General features: G+C 36.7%; 1 protein-coding gene across 10 annotated transcripts in view; it reads right to left on the bottom strand.

Moving 5' to 3' along the window:
• The window catches only part of EVI5 (ecotropic viral integration site 5), a 251,238-nt gene that overhangs the window by 139,560 nt on the left and 90,467 nt on the right, over positions 1-21,211 (bottom strand). For 8 of the 10 annotated variants that reach the window (XM_037045491.1, XM_037045497.1, XM_037045494.1 and 5 more), the window contains exons 3-6: positions 5,486-5,675; positions 4,621-4,845; positions 3,740-3,814; positions 87-212 (exon numbers count right to left, since the gene is read on the bottom strand). In XM_037045491.1, coding sequence (XP_036901386.1) covers positions 87-212; positions 3,740-3,814; positions 4,621-4,845; positions 5,486-5,675 — 616 coding nt within the window. Of the gene's footprint in view, positions 1-86; positions 213-3,739; positions 3,815-4,620; positions 4,846-5,485; positions 5,676-11,432; positions 11,598-21,211 lie in introns of those variants that run through there. The other 2 variants (XM_037045495.1, XM_037045498.1) reach the window with 2 other exon arrangements.

The raw sequence follows: 21,211 nt of genomic DNA on the forward strand, positions 1-21,211 counted from the left end.
AAATGATTGTGTGATCAAAACAGTAATTTTTTTCAATGCCACAAACAAAGACAATATGCCTTTTTAAAAAAACACTACACTTTTACCTGTATCATGCATTCAAACTGGTACATACAAAGGCCCAATTCTGCCATACTTGGTTTAAAAAGTTCACGAAGTCTATAATCTTGCATTAATTTAACAAATACACAGAAAGCTTCTTCTTCTGGCATCTACATTAGGAGGAAAAAAGGAACATAGGTTAATATTCTGTGACATACAAATAACTAAAGTATCTTTAAACTAAGTACCCATCCAACTATAAACACTGTTTTGAGTAGCCGTGTGACACAATGTTAAGAGCAGCAGACCAGAAATCAGGTTTTAATCTCCCATTCTATCACAGTGAATAAAAAGTTAAACAAATCTAACAATCTCTGAGACTAGTTTGTCTTACTTGCCTAATTCATTAATTCAACCAACAAATATTCACTTAGAGCCAGATACTTCTCTCCCTCTGGGTACATATTGTGAACAAAATAAATACAAATCTCTACCTTCAAGGAGTTTGTACTTTCTAGCGGCGGGGGGCGGGTATAGACAATACATGAACAGAAATCAATTAATATATGTCAGGTGGTAATGAATGCTATGAAAATAAAACAAAGTAGGGTAACGGAATGCTGAGGGAATGCTATTTATGTAGGTAGGTCAGGGAAAGTCCCTTGATAACATTTGAGCAAAATACTAAAGAAAGTAAGGGAACAACTGAGGAAACCGTTCTGGGAGAATAATACAAAGGCCTTGGAAGGGAATCAAGACTGGCATGCTCAGAGAACAGCAGACAGAGGACTACTAAATTAGGAGCAACACTACAAGTGGTAGTTAGGTTGTGCAGGAGCAATAACAGGGAGCTACATTACACCTCGCTCTGGAGGCCACTGTAAGGACTTGGACTTATCCCACAAGTGAGATGGGAAGGAGGCCTTTTGAACCTTCTGAGCAGAAGCCATATGGTGGAAGTGTTACAAGAACTTGCAAAATAAGTCTTCAAAGAATCTAATTCATAACAACTTCACATTTAATATGTAACTACTGAAAAATTAAATAAGACAATGAATGTAAAAGCTCTGTAAAGAGCTACACAGGTATTCATAATGCTTAAGCAGATAATATTTATCTAAATTATTAAATCATCTTTCTCAAAAAAATTTCTAATACTCATTCACTCACATTACATCAGTGTGTTTCAAAAGAGAAAGCCTCGAAGGATCTCTACGCGTTCTTCTAGAGAAGAACTGAAGACTGCTTCTAATAACACATTTTCCTGGCCTTCACATGACCATGACAGGAGCCAAGAGTAACTCTCGGCAAAACCTGTACTTCCTTCCTTCCTTCCTTTCTCCCACCACACGCACAGCCACAATGCTGCCTTGGAAACCATCCTCAATAATCCTATTAAGCCCTGCAGTCCCACTAGTTTAAGTCAGTCCCCGCAAGGAATCCAACATCCCAGAATCACCCTCTGTGATTCTACTGCTCCCCTACTCTAACCCCTCTTCCAACCTTCCCAATACCTTTTCCACAGCACTTTCTGAAATTCAGATTACTGCCACCAACAAAAATATCCTGACTATACCCTCAATCTCTTTATCAAATGTTCTTTCATCTTCCTCTGACTGAAACCTGGCTTTTCCCTAAGAATAGTTCCACCTGAAACCTGGCTCTCCTCTGAGGTATTTTCTCTCACACAGCACTGCAAAAAGCCAGGGAACAGAGAGGTGCACGTCCCTTCTTCAACTATAAACACTCATTGCCAATTCCACAGCACTAACTCCCCATTCTCTCTGAAACACATACCAGCAGACATTATCCATTACTCTCCTTTTTTGCAGCATCTACAAACCTCTGGGTCATCCCCACAAACCCACTTATTTTCATGTGGATTAAAATTCCCTGACGTAGCACATCTTTGACTTCCTTTGCTCCAATGATCTTAGCAGGCAGTTCCTCACTCAGGCTCTACAGCCACATGGCCAAAGGTTCAAATCCCACTATATGACCTTCAGCAAATTATTTAACCTCTCTGCTGCTAGGTTTTACCATCTAGCAAATGGGTAAAATAATAGCACCTATTTCACAGGGATGCAATGAAGACCAATATAAAGTATTTACAATGATCTGACCTTGCAGTCCTCTCCTTCATTTATACAGCAGTTCCCTGTGCTCACTTTGCTGTTACGTGTATTCACTCACTTGAATCCACAATTACTTTGTCTTTTTCCTCTCAGTTATCATTTCAACTGCATAACTCCATCTTTGGATAAATTCAACTCTATACTACATTTAGGCAGCAGAAAGTGGCTGAGTAAATACAAACACTTAACCATGCTGATTGGCCTCACTTTGAATCCTGGAATCCCCAGCTCAGTGGATCTTTAATGCTGTCTGGTGTATTTTATTTCCCTAATGCAATCACTCTCTTTCAAGACCATTTCAAACTTCCTTCTCTGTCCTCAAACTTCCACTCATCTCTGAGTTAATAGCCTTGTCTGCTATTTCAATTTTTTAATAGAAGCACGTAAAAGACAATTACCCCCTTCTCACACCACCACATGTACCATTCTACCTGCACTGCACCCATTTTTATAGCCTTTAGCAATCACAACTTCTGGGAGCACTTCTTCATTACAAAACAAAGTAAAAACCAGTCATTTGTATTACAAATCAGTGTCTCTGACACCGGGTTTTTGATACTCAGAAAAGAAATATGTACATTCCTAATACAGAGTTTTGATACTCAGGTAGAACTGCTGGCTACTTGAAGTAAAACATCAAGAAACAGAGTTTCTGATTCCTACCCTGCTTTTATCTACCATGAAATGTGATCTCAGGAAGTCACTCAACTTTTACTGCCTACCTACTACGTGCCAAACACCATGCTCGGCTTTCACACATATTATCTCATACAGCCCTCACAATCTGAAAGTCGACAATATTACCCAGTTAAGGCCAGAGAGTGGTTAAATAATCTAGCCCAAGTTCATAGAACTCAGCGTAGAACTAAGCTGAAAAAACCAGCCTACATAATTCAAATCAAATTATTTACAAGGTCTCTTTTCTGACCACACTTTAATCTGAGGCTGAATATAGAGTATGATGGACTTTAAAAAAATTTCTTTAACAACTCTGAAGAGATAACACTCTATGACATTTCCTTTCAAAGCTGACTGACTTCTGAAAATATCCCACCCAAACACACTCCAAAATAAGTCAGTGCCAATGGAAACACATATAATAACCCTGGGCTGACTGGGTACCACATTTTAGAGCCTATAACAAGCCCTCGGCTACATGACAAACAAAATTCCGGTATAATTTCCAAAGACGTGGTACAACATCAGATTTCATACCAAAATTTTAATCATGTCTTCCTTGACTGAAAAAAGATTACTCCTCCTTAAATATTGACACGTAAGTTAAAATTTAAAAGTAGATACAGTCTTGAGTAAATATTGTGGTCCAAATGTGAACACCAAAAAAGTTGAAGTTTCATTTAGTGGCAGGATATGATTATATGGTATTTTCAACACTTCTAGTAATCTTTTAAAGTGTAAACTAAATATTCCTAATTTAATTATGCCTAGAGAAAAATATGCACTAGCAACTTATACTTAATGAAAACAAGGATGCTCTTTAAATTTTCCAGTCCACCTTTAATAAAGAACTTAACTGATATTTAACACTTGTACTAACTTACCTGCATAAGCAACAATCCAACTATAAAAGCACTTCCTTGACAGTAACCCACCTCACGATCCACTAAAGAATATGCCTAAAAAGTAAAAAATAGTTTTCAAAATGCTTTAACATGATATATTATACTTTCCTTTTCTAAAAACCTAAAAATAGTGAAACAAGTAAATTAAAGACCATGTACTTTTTAGAAAAGTTCTTGCTTGTTGTAGATGTTATCCTATAAATATTCAAAAAGCAAAAGATTACATAAAATTTTCTTTTGACAATTTCCCAATTAGAAACAACAGCTCTTAAGGACAAAAAGAAAAAAAGAAAAAAAAAGAAATTTGTACTCAGGAAAGTAAGAGAACTTAAAAGTCATTTAAAATGTATATCTGATAAAAATAAAACCAGGGTAGGTTAATATAAAGAAAGCACTGGCAAAACTGAAATTATTTGAGAAATCAAATATTTCACAGAGTTAGCTAGAAGGGAAAGGAACTATGGAAAGGGAAAGGCAATACTGAAGGAAAGATTACAGTGATACACGCTTTCAAGCACTAAGAGCTCTCAACAACACTCACCACAGAAAGTAGAAAAATCTGCTCCTGGATTGTGAAACTCATGGAAAGTAAAATATTCATTTTCACAGAGGATCTTTCAATGTATAGTGATTACCAGGTTATTTGATTTTAGCCAACTAATACTAAGCAATGTAATAAATATTCTAATAAGTTTTCTAAACTAGACAGTAATATAGCATCAGAATTAAAGCAAAAATTATGCTAAAGGCAAATTTACTGCCAAAGCAACTGATTATTGAGGTGAGAGTTCATGCTTCATTGTGGAAATTGTGTAATTTCAACCCTCTGAGCATTTAAAAAGTAAATAAATAAAACTTACCTTCATTACATTAAATAAAACTTCCTGTCCAAGGCTATCTTTTTCCTTAAAAAAATTATGTTCGGGGTAAGTTCTAGCAATGTCCCTTCGGATCAATTTTTCACAGGGCGAAGTCATTTTCAGGAGTTCTGAATACTGGTCCTTAATTGGCATGCTTTGTGCACTGCATAAAAGTTGCCAAACTATTGCTCTAAAATGGTGGGGTATCCCTTTACGAACAAGTTCCTAAAAATAAAAGTAAAATTTTAAAAATGCATTAAGTGTCCTACCTGGAAAGCCAAAGACTAATTAGGGGCTGAAGAGTGGCAGACTTTATCAAAATTATAATTCACAATGTTACTTATATAAACTAGGGAACCTTTTAACAAAGGCTAAGATTTGGCCATTGATGTATCCAGTTCTGGTGGGGGAAGAGGTGGGCAAGCGGCTACAATGTTATGGATAAATTCTTGAAATCTCACTCAAAGTATGACCTCTAAAGGCATTAAGGATCTGATAATCTGCAGAGCTGTGAATGGTAGTAGTCATCATCTTATAAGGGGTTGTTATCAGGCAAAAGAAAAAAGTGAAATACTGATAATTCAAGGATGTAGGATGTTACAACTTCATTTCTGGATCAATAAGATGATAGAATTTAATTTCTAAAATAACTTTTACCTATATATTTCTATAATTAGGAGATCTCTATAACAACTGATGCCTACAAATCAAAACTACTATGGACACAAATAAATGAAAACATATAAAGGACACTTCTTTATTACAGTAGCTGGAAAGTACTTGAATCTGATTTTTAAACCTCTATCGATTTATGCCTGATACCCTTTGGGATAAAAGGAAAAACTTCAGCAAAGAATATGAATACCTTAACGTGCTTTTCCTTCTTTTTGCGTACATCTTCCCATTCATTAACAATTCTTCCCCAAAGTATCCAAGAATCCTCTTCAAGGTGGCTGAGGTTGCTGGAGGCTGATGAACTTGATACAAGAGAGGATCCACTATTTCTTCTCGACCCATTTACAGATTTTAAGGACTTGCTGTCCGTCTCTAACAATCTAAAACATAATTAAAAATTGGTCAAGATCTAATTTCACAGTAATACTAAATGAAGTAATAACAATACTTAGAGCTTCACTACAGCAATTTTGTCCGTTTTAAAATATGCATACTTTCAATAATATTTGCTGGCATCTATAAAATTACTGCTGTATTTTTCATCTAACCACAGTAATTCCAAAATCTGAAATAGTAAATTATATTAAATATTTTAGTCCCATTAATCCCATCATAATTTCCCTTCATCTCCACTGAAAATTCAAATTGGAAGAATCTGATGAGAAAAATGGCTGAGAGGGCTTCAGGAAAAAAAGAAGCTGCACTTGGAAGAGTTATAACAAATTCTACTGAAGAACTGATCCTATTATGTTTACAATGTGTCCAGGGCTGAAAAACTAAGGAAAAGCCACACAAATTAACCAAATCCCTTCTCTTTTTATATTTTGCTTCACCCATGCATAATTAATCTGCCTAAAACAAAAAGTGTTTTGTTTGGTCCATGCAGTGTTTGTATAAAAAACTGATCAATACTAATACTAAAATTGGAAGTTTTCATTTATTTCTTTATACACACATACATTTGTATTTACTTATAATTCTAGATTCTCTTGAAAAAAAGACAGGGCGAAACTGGGCCCATATTCACACACAGAAACAATAGGGTGTAGTGACCAGGAGCCTTAATCCACTCAAGTTTCCCCAAAACTCACTTCCATCTAACAGCTATAATTTATCAATGGGCTCGCACTGTTAAACTGAGACCTCTTCTGCTGCCTTTGATTTTGCAAGCCTGTTTTAGGTCTCTTCCTCATCTGTGGGAAGATGGAGTAAGATAATTTTAGAGATCCATTCCACAACTCATCACAACATCAAATCCATTATTTCTTTCACATATACACAGGCTATAAAAAAAAGATTGGAAAATGTGGCTCTATCATTACAAAGGTGTAAACTGTATGTCATTCAAAATAAGGGTCCTAAAACATCTATTTGTGTACTGATCATGGCTGCTTCTCACTTCCAGTAAGTCCTTCAGAAAGTGATGTGCTTAGGGTACAAGAACCTCTATACTAATTTATGATATATTAAAAACCAAAAGAGAAGAAAAAGGCATTTGGGTTAAACACTATTTAGCAGATAAGACAGATTTATATCTTACTCATCTTTATACCCCTAAAAGCACTTAGTTCAGTATAAAGTACATAAAATATTGACCAAATTGAAGTAAAATGAAAACTTTCCATATTAAAAAACACCCCACCAAATTCAAGATACATCATAGTCAATAACAATATAAATTAAACAATTACTATCCTTTGACTATCCTTATATCTGAGATACTTTAATACATTTTCACAGTAACAATAATTTAAATATAAGTAATTTTATATATGATTCTAAATCCTAAGAATTCCAAATGCAATAGAGAAATAAACATTACTAGAATAACCTGAACCTAAAGTCTTCATTTCACTTCTTTAATGAATGCTTGCTGTATATCAAATAATTAAATAGCACCAATAGAGAGACATTCAGTTTAAAAGAATATAATGATATTTCCTAAGCTAAACCTAAGTTTGAAACACAATGGGCATAAAAAACATAAAGGTACCTAAACAGAAGGCTTGTAGGGAGTCAGAAAGGTCTCAGATTACCAAAGTACAACTTTCAGGATAAACAAGAAATGCCAAGTGAAATTCACTGGTGGGTTACAGAAAAAAAGTTAAACAATTCACCTTCAGAGGCAATTGAAATAACATATGAACATATACAAAACTGTGAGAAATATTTACAAATGAAATATTCCAAGGCATCATATTATTTAAAGATATTCCCTCAGCTTTAATTTATGTGACATACAAAAATAATTCAAAATGTGTAACAGGACTGTATATAAAAATAAAAACTATAAAAGTTCTTGAAAAAAGCAAGAAAAAGTCTTCATACTTCGAGTAGACAAAATTTGTTAATGGAAGAAAAGGAAAGTAATACTAACCAAAAAACAAAAAATTGTTTAAAAAATAAATTGGACTTCAGCCCTGACTAGGTAGCTCAGCTGGTTGGAGCACCCTCACATACACCAAAAGGTTCTGGGTTTGATTCCCAGTCAGGGCACATCGCTAGGTGGTGGGTTCAATCCCTTGTCAGGGCATGTACAGGGGGAAGTGATCGATAATTTCTTTCTCAAATCAATGTTTCTCTTTCTCCCCCTTCCTCTCTCTCCCTAAAATCAATAAACACATCCTTGGATGAGGATTAAAGGAAAAAATAAATATATAATAAACTGGACTGCAAACTTAAAATGCTCTGTCCTTCAAAAAATCCCTTTAAGAAAACAAAAAAGTTAAGCCATAGACTGAAAATAATATATTTTATTATATATGAATGAGAAGACTGGTACCCAGAATATATGAAGAACTCTTTTTAATACTTTACTTACTTATCTTTTACAGAGAGGGTAAGGGAGGGAGAAAGAAAGGGAGAGAAACATTGATGTATGAGAGAAACATCCAGTGGCCACCTCTTGTAAGGCACATAAACCAGGGACCAAACCCTTAAGTCTTACAACACATAAGACTTGTATCTAGAATGTATAACGAACTCTTAGAACTCAACAATAAAAAGACAACCCAATTTAAAAATGGGTAAAGAATCAGAACAGACATTTCTCCAAAGAAGATATACAAGTGGCAATAAGCACATTAAAGACGTTCAGCCCTGGCTGGTGTAGTTCAGTGGATTAAGCACCTGCTGCAAACCAAATGGTTGCTGGTTCGGTTCCCAGTCAGGGCACATGCTGGGGTTGCAGGCCTGGTCCCCAGTAGGGGGAGAGCACGAGGCAACCACACATTGATGTTTCTGTAGCTCATTTTCTCCCTCCCTTCTCCTCCCTAAAAATAAATAAATAAATAAATAAATAAATAAATAAATAAATAAATTTTAAAAGAATGCATGTTCTATAAACTCTATGTAGTTTATAGAATATATAGTTAGAATCATATGTTTTATTCCTTATTGCTAAAAGCTATAATGAAACAACTCAAGAAGACTTCTAATGAGACTGTCACCTACTTTCAGCATAATTAAAATATTCTGACATGGTAGTGGAGGGTGCACACTGCCTGAAAAAATCAACAGTTTCCAAAAATTTGAGCCTGACAACTGGGAAAATGGTAATGCAGCATTAGCTATAGGTCTACAGGCTATTAAGAAGTCTATTCAAAACTTACTTATTTTCCTCTTCCCAGAGCACATACATTCACTGACTTACATGAATTTATTACAATAAATTTACCTTTCTGCCCCGTTATTATTTCCTTATGACTAATACAAAAATTTATCCAATTAAAGGAAAAAAATACTGACACTTCAGGAATATTGTATGATATAATCAAAGGCATACCTCTAAGTTTATGCAGCCTCCTGGCCATTTCTTATCTGCCACTATTACAAATAATTCACAAACCCAAATTTATTCACCCTCTCAGAATATTGCCAGACTAAGATATCAGAGGCTGGTCTACTAACTGTGGAATACATAATCGTCAGTCTCCTAACTAAGCAACTCCAAGTTTCTGTTAGAGTAGTTTCAGCTATAAGGGTAACATTCAAAATGGGTACAGCCCCACACTATCTGAGATGGGAGTGCTGAAGTCAGTTATGGGGTGGACTTCAAATAGTATCAAGGATAAAATCTAGGATTGGTGGCTTCCAGAAGCTTAGAAGACTTGTCAGAGAGAAGGTATTTCCGGTTCACTGATGGATAAGACTAAAGACTAAATTGATGACAAGGGAATATGCCACCAGACACAGTGATTTAGGTCTTAGACAGATTACCTGTACCATATCTTTGCTACTGAGAACTGAACCTTCTCCTCACCAAAAGGATGCCCTATATAAGGAAAATGGCAGAGTACGTACTTCATGATGAACAATACAAGGAAAAAAGAGTAGCTTGTGGCAACACGTATTTGCTAAACATTAAAGAAAAAGCCTCTCTACAATACTACTACTGAAAAACACAAAGAAGAGGAAAAAGAATGAGTTCTCTTTTAGGTATTTGGAGCTTGAAGTGCTTACAACCACATAGATAAGAAGCACAGGAGATGAAAAGATGAGTCTCAGCTCAGAAGAGAGGTGAAACCTACAAATAAAAATTTGGCAATTATTTATGAAGACTTGATAGTAAACTTTCTAAACATCCTATTGTACTCAGCATAATGCTTTCCTATAGATACCAGAACTAAGAGAGAAGATAAACAGTAACAGATTAACATCCCATTTGGTAATGTGCCAACTGCTAAGATAATTTATAAAGAGCTAAGGAAGGATCTAAGAAAGCTAAGGAGGAAAACTACTATATGAGAAAAACACCTGGAAAGCTAAATACTAGCACTTACTGCAGAGGGAGCAACTTTTCAAACACGGGGTTCAAACACACCTTGTAATATTACACCAAAGACACAGGATATGAATGTGCTGGGGGAAAGCCAGCAACTTGCTAGCTCAAAGAAAGGCAAATTAGTGGCAACAAAATACATGCCTGACTCAGAAGGAGTCACAGTCTTTCACATCACCATCATCAAGCATAAAGTCGTGTCTCAAAGCAACAGAAACAAAGTAAGGAGAATTAAGCAAAAGCACAAGAAACTAGCACTGGAAAAAATTCAGCGACAACTGAGAAGAGAGGTACCTAAGTGACAGGGATCTCTCAGTTCTTGAAGCACTACAGTTTTTCTTTTGATTTTGTTTCCTTCAGATGAGATCTTGGAGAAGGTGACAAAATGTATTTTACAGACCCTCTTCCAAATATTCTGATCAGAAACTGATGGTTTGGAGATAACTTTATACAGACATTACAGACAGACAATTCCAGGCAGATTTAACTTCTTGTACTTATTAATTAAAAAAAAAAAAGATGAACTGAAGCTAAGCTACTTGCAACAGAAAGAGTAGTAAAATAAATTATGTGAGTTAGTTTTGTCATCAAATTCCTCAGGAAATCAGACAATTGATAAAAATTTTAAATAATCCTCAAAGTGAAGAAAAATAAAGTGTTTGAGTAAAGATCTAAAGGTATCTCCTATGATCAAAATTACATGAGTTTTTAACACAGAGGCTTGAAAATATCTGTTTTTTACTTCCTATGTTCACAGCTATGTAATAGAGTGTATCCGCAGAAAAACTGAGATACCAATACTGTGGTGGTAAAATTGTAAACATTCAGATTAAAGATTACCTAGATCAGTATTGTCTAACAAAACCATAATGCAAACCTTTTACATAATTTTAAATGTTCTAGTAGCTGTATTTAAATTAAAAAGAAACAGGTGCAATTATTTTTAATATTTTATCAAATATAGTCAAAATATCATTTTTAGCATGTAATGAAATTTTTAAATTAATGAGATAGTCTTTATTTTAAGTCAACTCTTCAAAATCTGTTGTATTATTTTACTCTTAGAGAACATCACAGTTAAGATCAGTCAAATTTCAGGTGCTCATTTGCCACATATGGCTAGTGGCCTACCATAATGAATAGTACAAGGATATATAAATTAAAGGTTCAAACATTCCTGTTAACCTTAGCAAAAAAAATATTTACTTCCATTTAACAGAGCCTTTCCATTTCCTCATTCTCATATCTCAGCCCCCAAATCTGCTAAAAGGCCAAATCTGATTAGAATAATAGAAGGTAAAAGGAAACAAGCATGGTTACAACGCCAAACCTTTAAACCACACAATTAATGGCTCACTCAAAATTTAAATCAGCAACATTCATGTCCTTAATTAAAATGCACTGCTATTCCACCTGAAACATACCTTCTTAAATTCATCTCTGCCAAAGCTGAAAACACACTGCTTTTGTATTTTGAAAAAGAAACGTGCAAAAAATTAACTCCCATTTCAACTTCATGGCTATGAATTATTAACCTTCATCAAATAGAACTTTGACATTGTATTGAACCATTTAACCACATCTTTCTGGATTGCCACATGCACTTACTTTTCAAAAGTGATAACTGCAGTAAAATTATAGGACGATAAAGGTATTTTTATGGAATTTCATATTTTCACTTTTTTCAAATTTTAATTTTCTAAAATACTGACTTTTTTACATTCTGAAATAAAGAAAGTTAAGTGAAACAACAAGAGACTTATTTATATTTGGGGAGGGAGGAGAAAGAAAAAACTTAAAATTAATACTCCACTGCTACAAGTAATAGTTGTGTCTCAAAGTTTGAGTCAAACTGAGGACATATGCTGGCATGCAAGATCTCAAATGCTCCCTGTCATTTTATTTTTTACTGGAGTCAGAAAGATGTTTTTTCCACTAGGATTGTTCTCCTAATGCAAAAAGAAGAAAAAAAGGCATGACATTCACCCATTCTCTACACAAAAATCCTTCCCATAGCTTCTGAGTTTCAATAATTGAAGGTGGGGATAAGGGGGAAGAGGAGGTGGGCAAAGAGAAGGAGGATGGGGGGGGGAAGAGAGAGAGATTTTCTTGTTTAAATTTTTTTATTGTTATTCTATTATAGTTGTCCCAATTTTTCCCCTTTGCCCTGCTCCACACACCCCACCCCCAAAATCAGTCCCCACACTGTTATCCATCATGTCCAAAGGTCATACGTGCTCTGTGACTAGTCCCTTCCCCTTCCTCTGTGGTCACTGTCAGTCTGTTCCTTGTTTCCATGCCTCTGGCTCTATTTTGCTCGTTAGTTTATTTTGTTCATTAGATTCCCTTTATAGGTGAAATCATATTGTATTTGTCTTTCACTGCCTGGTTTATTTCACTTGGCATAATGCTCTCCAGTTCTACCCATGTTGTCGAAAAAGGTAGGCGTTCCTTTCATTCATTCTACTGCATAGAATTCCATTATAAAAATGTACCATAGTTTTTTTGATCCACTCATTTACTGATGGGCACTTAGGCTGGTTCCAGCACTTGGCTACTGTAAATAGTGCTGCTATGAACATAGGGGTGCATAAGTTGTTATGAATTGGTGACTTGAAATTCTTAGGGCATATTCCCAGCAGTGGAGTCGCTGGGTCAAAAGACAGATCCATTTTTACTTTTTTGAGGAAATTCCATAATGTTTTCCACAGTGGCTGTACCAGTCTGAATTCCCAATAGGGCACTAGGGTTTCCTTTTCTCCACATCTTTGCCAGTATCTGTTGTTTGTTGATTTTCTGATGAAAGCCATTCTAACAGGTGTGAGGTGATATCTCATTGTGGTTTTAATTTGCATTTCTCTGGTGATTAGTGACATCGAGCCTCTTTTCGTATGTCTATGGGCCATGTATAAGTCCTCTTTGGAGAAGTCCCTATTCAATTCCTTTGCCCATTTTTTAAAAATATATTTTATTGATTATACCATAACAGTTGCTCTATTCCCCCCTTCATTCTCCTCCACCCTGCACACCCTTCCCCCACCATCCCCCCTTTAGTTTATGACCACGTGTCTCAAGTTCTTTAGATTCTATATTTCCCCCACTATTCTCGCCCTCCCACCTATCTATTTTCTCCCCACTGTCTATGCTATTTTCTGTACCTTGCCCCACTTCTCCTCCACCCACTCCCTTGTTGCTAACCCTCCATGTGCTCTTCATTTCTATGGTTCCACTCCTGGTCTAGCTGTCCTCTTGGTTTGTTTTTGTTTTAGGTGTGGTTGTTAATAACTGTGAGTTTGCTGTGCTTTCACTGTTCATATTTTTCACCTTCTTTTTCTTATATAAGTCTCTTTAACATTTCATACAATAAGGGCTTGGTGATGATGAACTCCTTGAATTTGATCTTATCTAAGAAACACTTTATCTGTCCTTCCATTCTAAATGAAAGCGTTGCTGGATAAAGCAATCTTGGATGTAGGTCTTTGGATTTCATGACTTGGAATACTTCCTTCCAGCCCCTTCTTGCCTATAAGGTCTCTTTTGAGAAATCCACTGACAGTCTGATGGGAACTCCTTTGTAGGTGACTGTCCCCCTATCTCTTGCTGCTTCCAGGATTCTCTCCTTCATTTTAATCTTGGCTAATGTAATGATGATGTGCCTTGGTGTGTTCCTTCTTGGGTCCAGCTTCTTTGGCACTCTCTGAGCTTCCTGGATTTCCTGGAAGTCTATTTCCTTTGCCAGACTGGGGAAGTTCTCCTTTATTATTTGTTCAAATAAGTTTTCCACTTGTGGCTGTTCCTTTTCCCCTTCTGATACTCCTATAATTAGGATGTTGGAATGTTTAAAGATGTCCTGGAGGTTCCTAAGCCTCTCCTCATTTTTTGAATTCTTGTTTCTTCATTCTTTTCTGGTTGGATGTTTCGTTCTTCCTTCTGGTCCACTCCCTGGATTTGAGTCCCAGTTTCCTTTCCATCACTATTGGTTTCCTGTGCATTTCCCTCCATTTCAATTAGTTTAGCCTTCATATGTTCCTGTCATTTGTGACAAAAATCAACCAGTTCTGTGAGCATCCTTATCACCAGTGTTTTGAACTGTGCATCTGATAGGTTGACTATTTCTTGGTCACTTAGAGTTATCGGGTCTGGGGCTTTGAGTTCTTGTTGAGCCATATTTTGGACTGTTTGTGCCTGTTACGTATTAGTAGCAGAGCTCTAGGTGTTCACTAGGGCAGGGCAACTCAGTTGCTGGGTTGTGACACTGTATGTGGGTGCAGGATCAAAGGAAAGCAATGGCGTCCCGTCTGCCGTGTCCCGTCTGCCGCCTCCCACTGCTGGGGCCACATGATCCATCCCACTGCAAGCAAATGTGCGACCACGGTCAGCCCGCCGCCTTGTGCACTCACTGGGTTCACCCATTGGGGCCTGGGTGGTCCATCTCACTGCTCACTCCTCTGCTGGTTTATCTGTGTGCGAGTGTGTGACCGCAGTCGGCCTGCCCCGTACCCTCACTGAGTCCGCGATTCTACCCCAGCTGCCTGGGTGCCTGCGGTGGGGGGATCCTTCCTACCCGACCCTGCTCCCCTGCTGGCTCCACCCCTCTTACCGGTCCCGGCTGAATGGTTCATTGTTGTCGGACTTCCGTATAGTTCAATTTTCTGTTCTTTGGCTGCATCTTTGTTTACTAAACCTTTGTTGTATTCAAACTTGGTTGTGGGAGAAGGCACAGTGTTTCCATCTACGCCTCCATTTTGGCAGAAGTCCTCCCTCTGCCCATTTTTAAATAGGATTTTTTTTGGTATTGAGTTTTATAAGTTCCTCATAAATTTTGGATATTAACCCTTTACTTATCATATGTATCATTGGCAGATATGTTTGATATGTTCTCCCACTCAGTGGGTTGTCTCTTCATTTTTGTTAATGGTTTCCTCTGCTGTGCAAAAACTTTTTAGTTCCTATAGTCCCATTTGTTTATTTTTTGTTTACCATGCCTAAGCAGATGTATCAGAAAAAACACTGCTATAAGAAATGTCTGAGTTTCCTTGCCTGTGTTTTCTTCCAGTATTTTTATCATTTGAGTCTTACATTAAAGTCTTTAATCCATTTTGAACTTATTCTTGTGAATGCTGTAAGAAGGTGGTCTAATTTCATTTTTTTTGGCACATTCAATTTTCCTGAAACCATTTATTGAATAGACTGTCTTCACACCATTATATGCCCTTGCCTCCTTTGTCAAATATTAATTGATCATATAGGCATGGGTTTATTTTTGGCTCTCAATTCTGTCCCATTGATCTATGTATGTTTTTTCGCCAGTACCATGCTGTTTTTATTACTATGGCTTTGTAGTATTAGGTACTACTTTGTACTATTAGGTTTGATATCAGGTAGTGTGATTCCCCCAGCTTTGTTCTTTCTCAAGATGGCTGAGGCTATTCTGGGTCTTTTGTGGTTTCATACAGTTTTTTGAAATATCTGTTCTACCTCTGTGAAACACACCAGTGGTACTTTGATTAGAACTGCATCAAATCTATACATTGCTTTGATATGATAAAGAGTTCCAAAAAAAAGCATTATAAGGATGCTCAAGGACTTAGTAAGAACTAAAAGAGCATGGAAAAAGACACAGAAACCATAAAACAGAACCAGTTAGAAATTAAGAGTAAAATATCTAAAATGAGTAATACAGTAGAAGGTATAATAGAAGGCTGGATGAAGCAGAGGATCAAATCAATGACTGGAAGACAAGGTAACATAAAACACCTAATCAGAGCTGCAAAAAGAAAAAAAGAACTTTAAAAAACAAAAGTAGTTTAACGAAACTTTGGGACAACATGGAACATAGTAACATTCACATCATCAGGGTACCTGAAGGAGGAAACACACAGCAAGGGATCAGAACCTATTTGAAGAAATAATGGCTAAAAACATCCCAGAAAGTGCAGAGTCCCAAACAAATTAACCCTAAAAGGGCCACACCAAGACACATCATAATAGGGACTTCTGCCAAGATGGAGGCATAGGTGGAAACACTGTGCCTTCTCCCACAACCAAGTTTGAATACAACAAAGGTTTGGAGAAAAAAGACACAGCCAAAGAACAGAAAATTGAATTATACGGAAGTCTGACAAAAACTAATTGTTCGACCGGGACGATAAGAGGGGCGGAGCCAGCAGCGGAGCAGGGTCGGGCAGGACAGATCCCCCGACCTAGGCGAGCAAGTAGCTCGGACTCAGTCAGAGTGTGGGGCAGACTGACCACAGTCCCACATTCGCGCACAGTGAGACGAACCACGCAGGCCCCAGGGGGCGAACCCAGTGGAGGGCTAACAGCGGTGGCGCACTCTCGTGCAGTGGGATGAAACACGCGGGCCCAGGTGACGGTGGCAGCTGCGGCACCGGCGACCTGTGGGGGCCGCGGCAGGAGGTGGCAGACGGGACGCCATTGTTCCTCTTTGACCCGGCCCCCACATACAGCATCACAACCCAGCGACTGAGTTGCCCTGCTCTGCTGAAGACCTAGGGCTCCAATCTTGATACGTAACAGGCACGAACAGCCCAAAAGATGGCGCAAGAACAACTCAAAGTTCCAGAGCCTATAACTCTAAGCGACCAAGAGATTGCCAGCCTCTCAGAAGCACAATTCAAGACACTGTTTATCAGGATGCTCACAGAACTGGTTGATTTTAGTTACAAATTAGAGGAACATATGAAGGCTAAACTAATTGAAATGAAAGGAGATGTCCAGGAAACAAATAGTGATGGAAAGGAAACTGGGACTCAAATCCAGGGAGTGGACCAGAAGGAAGAACGAAACATCCAACCAGAAAAGAATGAAGAAACAAGAACTCAAAAAATGAGGAGAGGCTTAGGAACCTCTAGGACATCTTTAAACATTCCAACATCCAGATTATAGGGGTACCAGAAGGGGGAAAGAAACAGCCATGAGTGGAAAACTTATTTGAACAAATAATAAAGGAGTACTTCCCCAGTCTGGCAAAGGAAATAGACTTCCAGGAAATCCAGGAAACTCAGAGAGTGCCAAAGAAGCTGGACCCAAGAAGGAACACACCAAGGCACATCATCATTACATTAGCCAAGATTAAAATGAAGGAGAGAATCCTAGAAGCAGCAAGAGATAAGGGGACAGTCACCTACAAAGGAGTACCCATCAGACTGTCAGCGGATTTCTCAAAAGAGACCTTACAGGCAAGAAGGGGCTGGAAAGAAGTATTCCAAGTCATGAAATCCAAAGACCTACAGCCAAGATTGCTTTATCCAGCAACGCTTTCATTTAGAATGGAAGGACAGATAAAGTGCTTCTCAGATAAGGACAAATTCAAGGAGTTCATCATCACCAAGCCCTTATTGTATGAAATGTTAAAGGGACTTATATAAGAAAAAGAAGGTGAAAAATATGAACAGTGAAAGCACAGCAAACTCACAGTTATTAACAACCACACCTAAAACAAAAGCAAATCAAGAGGACAGCTAGATCAGGAGTGGAACCACAGAAATGAAGAACACATGGAGGGTTAAAAACAGGGGGGTGAGAGGAGGAGAAGTGGGGAGAAGGCACAGAAAATAGCATAGACAGTAGGTAGAAAATAGATGGGGGGAGGGCAAGAACAGTGGGGGAAATATAGAATCTAAAGAACTTGAGACACGTGGTTATAAACTAAGGGGGGAGAATGGTGGGGGAGGGAGTGTGTGGGTGGAGGGGAATGAGGGGGGGAATAGAACAACTGTAATGGTATACTGAATAAAATATATTAAAAAAGATGCATCATAATAAAAGGGCAAAAGGTAAAGGCAAAGATAGAATCTTAGAAGTAGCGAGATAAAGGCAGTTACCTAAAAGGGAGTTCCCATCAGACTGTCAGCTGATTTCTCAAAAGTCCTTACAAGCAAGAAGAGACTGGAAAGAAGTATACCAAGTGACGAAAAGCAAGGGTCTACCACCAAGACTACTTTACCCAGCAAGTCTAAGGAAAAGACACTCAATGGACATGGACCACAGTATGGTGATTGTTGGGGGGTATAAATTGTAATGGAAAAAATACAATAAAATTTTTTTGATAGAGAAATAGATTTCCAGATAAGAATAATTTATAGGAGTTTGTTACCACCAAACTATTAAAGGGTCTTCTGGAAGAAAGAAGGAGAGAAAGGGGAAAGAGTGGAGGGGGAGAAAGAAGAGAGGAGCCTAGTTAAAAGAAAAAAATGGCAATAACTTCATACCTACCAATAATCACTTTCAATGTAAATGGGGTAAATGCTCCAATCAAAAGACAAAGTGTAACTGAATGGATTAAAAAGCAAGACCCATATACTTTGTATGTGCTGTCTACCAGAAACCAATCTCAGAATGAAAGATCACACAAACTAAAGGTAAAGACATGGAAAAAGACATTTCACACAAATGGAAATGAAAAAAAAAAGCTGAGGTAGTAATACTTATCTTCAACCAAGGAGACTTTAAAACAAAACTTTGCAGTGTACATATAATGTTTTATTCAGTTGTACACTTGAAACATGTATGGTTTTGTGAACCAATGTCACCTCAATAAATTCTACTAAAATTTTTCTTAAATAAAAACAAAATAAAGGCTATATATAATAAGAGACAAAAAAAAGCAGCTACATAATGATAATGGGAGCAATCTAACATGAAAATACAACTTTTGTAAATATTTATGCGCCCAACACAGGAATACCTAAATAAGTTAAGCAAATCTTGATGAACATAAAGGGAGACACTGACAGTAACACAGTCATAGTAGGGGATTTTAACATCCCACTGATATCACTAGATACATATTCCACAAAGAAAATCAACAAGGAAACAGTAGCCTGAAATGACACACTAGATCAAATGAATTTAATTGGTATCTTCAGAGCATTTCAGCCCAAAGCAGCAGAATACACACTTTCTTCCAGTGCACCTGGAACATTTTATAGGATAGACCACACGTTAAAATTTAAGAAACTTGATCATATCAAGCATCTCCTCTGACTGAATCTAGAAATCAATCACAGAAAAAAAAATGAAAAACATACAAAGACATGGAGGCTAAATAATATGTTACTAAACAATAAATGGGTCAACAATGTGATCAAGGAGGAAATCAAAAGATAGCTTGAAACAGTCCTAAGAGGGAAATTCATAGCATTACAGGCCTACTCCAAGAAACAAGAAATATCTCAAATAAACCATCTAACTTTATACTTTAGAAAAGTAGAAAAAACAAAGTCCAAAGTGAGTAGAAGAAAGGAAATAATAAAGATCAGAACAGAAAAAAAGAGTCTAAAAAAATAATACCAAAGATCAATCAAACCAAGAGCCAGTTCTTTGAAAAGATAAACAAGACTGACATCCTTTAACCAGATTCATCAAGAAAACGAGAGGAACCAAATAAATAAAATCAGAAGTCAAAGAGAAGACGTAACAACTGACTCCAAAGAAATACAAAGAATTTTAAGAAAATATTATGAACAACTATACACCAACAGCTGGTCAATATAGAGGAAATGGATAAATTCCTAGAAATGTGCAATATTCCAAAACTGGTTCAGGAAAAATCAGAGAATCTGAATAGACTGATTATAACTAGTAAAACTGAAGCAGTAATCAAAAAACTCCCAACAAACAAAAGCCCTGGACCAGATGGCCTCACAGGAGAATTTTACCAAACATTCAAAGAAAAACTAATACCTGTCCTTCTGAAACTATTTTAAAAAATTCAAGAGAAGGGAAGACTCCCAAGCTCTTTTTACATGGCCAGCATTATCCTAATTCCAAAAGCAGATAAAGACTACAGGGAAAGAAAATTGTAAGCCAATACCCCTGATGAACACAGATGCTAAAATCCTCAATAAAATATTAGCAAACCAGATCCAGCAAAACCAATGGATGTTTCTCTCTCGTGTCAATCTTTCTCTCTCGTGTCAATCTTTCTCTCTCAAATCAATAAACATATCCTCAGGTGAGGATTAAAAAACATCTATATGTTTTTTATATATATGTGTATGTGTGTGTGTGTGTGTGTATTTTTTAAAATTTAACCAAGGATGTAAAAGACCTGTATGGGAAGTTGTAAGACACTGATGAAAGAAATTGAAGGAGATACAAATAAGGCGAAGCAAATAAGTGTTCAAGGATTAGAAGAATTAACATCATTAAACATCCATACTACCCACAGCAATTGGTACACAAATGTTTACAGCATTTCATAATAACAGACGAGTAGATAAACTGTGATATACCCATATAATGAAATACCACTAAACAATAAAAAGCTACAACATGGATGAATCTCAAAATAATTTTGTTGAATGAAAAAAAATCCACTAAAGAACAGTATATACTACAGGATTCCATTTCTATAAAATTCTAGAAAGTGAAAACTAATCTAGTGATTGGAAACAGGTCAACAGCTTTCTGAGGATAGGAAGCAGTATAATACATATATTAATTTTCTTTATTTTGGGGGTGGGATATATTAATTTTCTTGATTCTGGTGATAATTTCATGTAGTATATGTAAGTAAAACCATCAAAATATATACCCAAACTATTGTATTTTTATCATGTCAACTGCACATCAAAAAAGCTGTTAGAAATGATCTCTTACTAGCCTTGAAGTGAACGGTGGTATATACCCTGACTGAACACAAAAGGATGCTCTTCCAATAATTCTTTTAGTGATGCCCTAAAGAGCTTTTGATAATACGGTAAAAGGATGCGGAGTCCAGAGCATACATTCCCAACAGAGTAAACAACTATTTCATAACCATCAACAGAAAAGGATACTTTGCCTTCTATGAATAAATTTATGAAGAGATTTCCCATTCTAAAACACAAATCTGACATCCACCCACATGAAATTATTTTACCATTTAACCGAAGGGGATTACTTAAGAGAGTTTAAAACAAAAATGGTGGTTTCATTTGTCTTTAATTTTTTCTAGAACTTAGGGAATAATCTATATTAAGAAAGTAAATATTTAAAGCTGTCTGACCCAGAAGAAAATTTTAGTCCAACTTTAGTTTTAAGACTGACTCTTCAAAAAAAGATGTGCATAATGTTAAGTAATTTTGATAAACAATAAGCCAAAACCAAGAAAATAAAATTCTAAATATG

The sequence above is a fragment of the Sturnira hondurensis genome, unplaced genomic scaffold, assembly GCF_014824575.4.
Source record: "Sturnira hondurensis isolate 20B ecotype Veracruz unplaced genomic scaffold, ASM1482457v3 Scaffold0004322, whole genome shotgun sequence".
In the NCBI taxonomy this organism is placed as follows: Eukaryota; Metazoa; Chordata; class Mammalia; order Chiroptera; family Phyllostomidae; genus Sturnira; species Sturnira hondurensis.